This window comes from Chaetura pelagica, unplaced genomic scaffold (assembly GCF_000747805.2).
Source record: "Chaetura pelagica isolate M959 unplaced genomic scaffold, ChaPel_1.0 scaffold53, whole genome shotgun sequence".
NCBI lineage: Eukaryota > Metazoa > Chordata > Aves > Apodiformes > Apodidae > Chaetura > Chaetura pelagica.
In genome coordinates, this window is record NW_009952880.1 from 3796903 (window position 1) to 3803251 (window position 6349).

Sequence of the window (6349 nt, forward strand, 5' to 3'; positions counted from 1 at the left end):
CTCTTTCCCATGGGAGGGACCCCATGGGGAAGCAGAGCAGAACTATAAGGAATCCTTCTTCCTGAGGAGGAAGGAGCAGCAGGAACCACCAGCCTGTGAACTGACTCTAAACCCCATCCCCTGTCCCCCTGTGCCGCTGGGGGGAAGGAGGGAGAGAAACCGAGAGCAAAGTGATTTGGGCCCGGGAAGAAGGGAGGGGTGGGGTAACATGTGCAAGCCCTGCTCTGTGTGTGTCTGTGTCCTGTGTGTGTTTGACTGGTGTGAAATTAAATTATTACTTTTTTCCCCAAGTTGAGTCTGTTTTGCCCAGGACTGTAAATGGTGAGCGAACCCTCCTTGTCCTTGTCTCAACCCACAAGTTTCCAGTTGGCCTTTGTCCTCCCCAAACCAGAGTTCATGTGTGTTGGGGGAGTGTTGGAGGACTCTCTCCCATGGGAGGCACCCCGTGAGGAAGCAGAGCAGAACTGTAAGGAATCCTTCTTCCTGAGGAGGAAGTGGCCATGTGGCTGGTTTGTTGTGTTAGGCCCAAAGCACCACAACTGGTCTTCCCCAAAGCTTCACAAAAAACAGGTTTTCTCCAATATCATGCTGGCACTGGCCTGTTTTGCCCTTCCTGGAGAAGAAAGCATGTTACAGTTTGAAAGAAGGAACAAACTAGAAGTCTGGCTTCATTTCACTGGAACCAGAAGTGGAGGCAATGAGCATATTCAATCTTTAACTCTTAAGAATCTAAAGCTGGCGTCTACTCTTGGCCACAGTTATGGGTTTGACATTCAGAAGATTGCGTAAAATTATGTTAATCCTTTTTTAGGAAAGGTTAATTCAGCCTGGAAGAGGTACAGAGAAAGTTTAGAAGGAAACAAAGTTTCATCTTGAAGAGGGTCTTGACTTGTTCAGGCACTTGGCAAGTCAAAACAGTAACTCCACATTAAGTTCAGATAGACAGTGAACACGCAAAGAGAGAAGAACTTTCTCCACTAAAGGATAGTGCTGGCAAGTGAAAAGGGGATCCTCTCTTCAGAGGAAGTTTGGGACCAGCCTTTTACTGAGAAGCAGGTGCAAGAAACCCAAGTAGTTTAAATATAGCTCCTAGTGCATTTCTGAAAGCAAATACACCATTTGGTTTCCTGGAAGAGCTGGAGGATGGAGTCAAAAGATCCAGGCAGTTTCTTTCAGTTTTGAACCCTAAGCAAATCCTTTATATCCCAACATCGACAGCAGGCAATGATACTCAATATCTTGTTCATCTCAACAAATTAACTGAAGTCTGATTCATAGTGCACTCAATTGCAAAGGGTTTTTCTAGAGGTGGTGAAATGCAAGGCTCAATTAAAAAAAAAATTCCAAAGGTTGCAGTGTTTTGTTCTGTGAGTATTAAATGCTATCAGTAACAAAATCATTGCAACAAAACAAAACCAAAACAAAATCTAGTATCATTAGCTACATCTATCAACCTGTTGGGTGAAATTCAGTTCTAGTGTAATGGGCTCAGTTCTGAAAGGACTGTAACACTGAGTTCTCATCCATCCTCCTGGGCCAAATCCTGGGTGCCCCTCAGGATGGCTGTATCTCTGTCAGGAACTGGGATGAACTGTAACTACTGAAATACAAGTCTAGTGTAAGTCAGTGTCATGCAAGTAAACCGGAGAACTTACACAAAATCATTTATCTAAGGCTAAAAAGCAATTCTTTGATTGTATCACACAACACACTAGGCCTGAAGCTGTATTTTTCCATATCATCTTTATGTCAGAATACACAATACCTACATAAAAAGCCTGTACAGTCCATTTATTTGAGCTCTTGGAAGATGCTTTTGAAAGAGAAATAATGTGATTGTAAACTTTCATTTCAGATCTTGGGCATGAAAAAAGTACACGCCCTTTTCTTTCACAGTTAAATGTAAGGCAAAGAGACACTTGTTTTTTCTTGTTCAATTAAAATGAACTGAAAGACAAAGCACAGAAAGCAAAAATCCTTCAAGCATCAACCCCTTAAATCACAGCTTTGTAAGAGAAAAAAAAAGTGGCTTTTCAGCATATGAAAATATTATTATATAGCTTGGCTTTGTGGTTTTGGGTTGTAGACCAAAGGAGAATGTTTCATTTGCAGAGAAAGATAAATCTGTTTCTGTTTTTTCATTCCACAACTATTCAGAAGCATATTTTCCTGTGTGATAAATCATCATTCAAGGCATCTGTCAGATTGCTCCTACTGTTTGCATTGGGTTAAAAGTAAAACCTTGTAACTCTCCTACTTTGCTATCTACACAAAGTATTTGGATGAAACTAAGGCAGGAGGTCCCCACTTACCCTCTCAGTCCTTAGTCAGAATGCCTCACTGAAATCACGCACAGATCCCAGAGAAATCCCAGTGGCAAAATACAACACTGACTAAAACTAATTAGGTCCTCTTAATCAATACCTTGTCAAATCAAAACCGTATCTCTAGATCTGGTACGTGATAGTGTCATGCTGGATCAGACCCACATCCGTCTATTGCAAATAACAATCTGAAAATATTTGTCATCTAGTGAGAACTTAATCCCATCCATCTGGGATATACTCAACTCTCACCCTCCTCACCCTGATATGCTGGGGGGGCCACCCAATCACTGACTAAACACTTTGGGCCAGCAACACTGCAGGCCCCATGAACTGCTGCGGGCTCACTCTGAGCACAGCCCAGACAGAGCACCTTTTGGCAGACTGCAACCAAGCATCAGGAACACAACAAAAGCTAAAATGGAGTAATTTTCATTGTTCTGATTTTAGTTTATGTAGCTCTTCCACCATTCTGCCAGCTTTTTCAATGTAATCCGCTCACTTTGGACATAACCAGGCCTACTTTTGTATGGAAGATGTTTTATAAAGTGGGAGCTTCTCTTGTACATAAAGAGTGTAACCCGTGACTCTCCTGAGTCGCCTGTATTTGCAACTGCTGCATTCAACCCCTGCTTTAATTTCTCTCTCAGTAAAGCAGTATGTCAACAATTCAGACCTCATGGAGACTTTGTAAGGCACCATTAGTTTTCATGCACAAAGCATTTTAGGGTTGTAAATGATTGTTTCATTTTCAGTGGTAGGAAAATGTCGTTCAGCTGAAGAGCAGTTTTGCATCTTACCAAAGAATTGCTAAATCTAGAGTCTTTGTTTAAATGAGTTACATTGTCTGGAAGCTTGTGGAGGGAGAAAGCAAAAGAGACTAACTAGTTATTCACCAAAAGATGTATCTTATCCATAATTCATATTCAGTGATAGCAAGATTTACATATAATCCAAACCTGAGATGTTACCACCATGACTACAGTCTGCCCTTGCACTGAAAAGAATTACTAACAGCTGACCATCTACCTAGAGAAAAGGTATGTATGTCCAGTATTACATGCCAGCAGGTGTTTTTCTTTAGGAAGACCATCATAGTAGTAAATCTTCTAGCATAAAGGCTAAATACAGAAGGATCAAAATTAAAGTTTATGTGAGATTTGAACAGTGGGTGTTATTTAAATTGTGGCAGTATCTTTTAAAAATTATTCTGGTAACCTTGCTCTTTTATTTTTAACTAACACACATGCAGACAGACAGAAAGTCAGACAGCAAGATAACTCCTACCCTCGCAGGCTGCAAAGCCACTGCTGCCTACACACAGCAAACCCAACATGCTGGCCAGAAAAAAGCATGTCACATGCACCCAGAGGTCCAAAATAGTTAAAGTCAAGTTTAAGGGTCAAGATAGTTATGTGACAAGTAATGAGATCCAGCTCTGGGGAATTTCTTTCCATTCAGTCTGATTTCATAACGCTTGTCTGTTTGTAAGCAATTTTAGTGTTCCAGCAAGCAACACGTACATGCATGTACCACCACAGCAGGTCTTCTTTCTGAAACCTTAGCAAAGAGGCCAAGGCAGAAAGTACATCATGTCCAAAGAATCTTTTTAGCTTGGTGTCTCCAAGGTAGGTTTAAGGTATGTGAGCCAAATGCACACAACTCTGAACTGCTGTTGTGCCCCTTACAAGTATTCTTATAAACTGGTACTAGAACTACTTTTTTGAGTTCTAGTACATCTGACAGTACTTAATCTCCACTGACAGTATGTAAACTTTAAATAACTTTAAATAAATTGCCTTTAAATAATAATAATAGTAGTAGTAGTAATAATAAAAATAATTAAAGTAAAGAGTTGAATGATGAAGCTCTCTAGTACATACTCCTGCTAATGAAGATTTTCAACTTCCAGAGGATTATGCTGAACCTCACCAATTATCTTACTTTATGGCAGAACATGAACAGACACATTATGTTCAATGGAAATCAAAATACTGATGTGATTATTTTATGACAGCAACACATAAGAAGCCAAGCTGATGACAGGCTATTGCTGAAATTCCCAGATTAACTTCCTGTGCTTCCATATAGACAAAGAAGGCACGACATCACACGTGAGATGAAAAAGTTGTCCCGCATTTCAATTCGTTGACCACCAGCCTGATAATTTTTGCTTCCCTTGAACCATTAATTACTTTGGTTTGTTTCTCAAAAAGCTCTTTCAGAAAGTCGCACAGAAAGTAATAAACATGCATTACTCATCAGATCCTGGAAATCGCGTTGCATTTATAAAAAGCTTTCAAAATAAATGGATCTCAGTTCTAACACTCTGCCACAACATTAATGCCACTGTACTCCCCAAAACAAACCAGGAACAGGTTACTACGCAGGCATGCGTAACAGACTGCTCTGAATATTACTTTTGAATGTGTTTTTTTTTTGTTAATGTTCTCTGATCCAAATAATGAATAGCCTCCAAATAGCTGTTACATGGTATCTGACTGTATGCACATTTTAATTAATCTGACATCATATATAATTCCATATGGCTAAATGGATTAAATGACATTTTGAAAGATTTACTGCACTGTTAATATCTCTAAATTTGCATCTGGAAGTATCTTGCTAAATCACCAAGTAAACAAAAACTTATTAAAGCAGGAGCTTATACCAGATTTAATAACACAACTTTTTTCTGTAATTGCTACTGAGACAGCTACTAATTCATCACTTTCTTGCACATGAAGCTGAATTTTCTAAGCCAAAACAAGCACCACACAATTGTGCTTTTTTCTGGACTTCTCAGTGGTTTTCCTGGGTAAACAGCAAACTCAGTATCTGAGAAACTGACCAGTGCCACTGCAGCAGAGATTACAGAGAGAGAGGAAGGGATGAAGTTTTTAAAAATCAAAGCCAAACATCCCAACCTAAAATGTTTAAATTAATTCCAAGATACAGTGTTTTGTGTCAACCTAGTATGATGAAGTGTTACAAAAAGAGAGAGGAAGATAGGAAAAGAGGCAAAAAGAAAAGCAAATCATGCTACTACCTTAAGAAGGGGATGAAAATCTCTGCTGCCTCCCGGGAGCTGGATGTGTCCCTCACATTCCAAACCTTACCAGAAAGCTTGGCATCGTGAAACGAAAAGGGTTTACCAAGAAAATGGAGAGAAAGCAAAAAAACCACACCCCAACCAAACAACAACTAAACCCAAGAGAAAAAAAGACAACACCAAAAAGCCCCAAACCAACAACAAAACAAAAACCAACCAACAACAAAACAACAAAAAAAGAAACCCAGAAGAAAAGTTGTATGTCTTTACAGCCTGATGTCTGAAGCTGTAATGCATCTTAAAGCCTATCTACGTCTCTGAAGAGACTTACCACAAGTGTGCAGCACAGGAACTTGTTCATTGTGGTCGGTGGAAGAAACCTCAGCGAGCTGGGAAATCAGGCAGAGAATCAGCTCCCTCTCCAGCCTCCTAGCAGCCTGCTTACATCCCCCTACATTAAAGACACGATATATATATAGTCCTGGTGTAACAGGAAGCTTTGGCTCAGCTTTGATCACTCGTTCCCTACCATGACCAAAGTTTTCTCTCGCGCACACTCTCTCTCCCCCTCTTTCTTTTTTTAAGGAACCTGTAAAACTTGATGACTTAATGGAACCCTTTGAGTGCTGAAACCACAGACTGGAAAATGGAGGAGGGAGTGTCAGGGGCTGGCGAGGGGAGGGTTTAATTGGGCTCTGTCTGGCTGTCTGGCTGTTCCCCCCTTCCCTCCCCTGCTCAGCTGGCTTGGAGGGGTGACAGCCCAGGGACAGCAGCCCCCTCAGAGCTCCAAGCTCACGGAGACATAGATAAAAATCTGGTCTGGAGGCCAAGCCCCAGGGCACAGCAGCAGCCAGGCTGCCACTTCCCAGGGAGGAAGAAAACTTTTTTCAGCCCAGCTCCCCAGGGGTTTCCTGGAGTGGGGCTAGCACTGAAGCAAAGGCCAGGGAGAGGAAAGCTGAGGGGAAGGAGGATC

The 6349-nt window shown here is 41.1% G+C and overlaps 1 protein-coding gene across 1 annotated transcript in view; it reads right to left on the reverse strand.

Moving 5' to 3' along the window:
• TNFRSF11B (tumor necrosis factor receptor superfamily, member 11b) overlaps nt 1-5783 on the reverse strand; it is a 16848-nt gene extending 11065 nt beyond the window's left edge. Inside the window, exon 1 of the mRNA XM_009995359.1 lies at nt 5708-5783. Within this exon, the coding sequence (XP_009993661.1) occupies nt 5708-5737 (30 nt within the window). The 5' untranslated portion in view covers nt 5738-5783. The remainder of the gene's footprint in view (nt 1-5707) is intronic.
• Nucleotides 5784-6349: the final 566 nt, after the last annotated feature.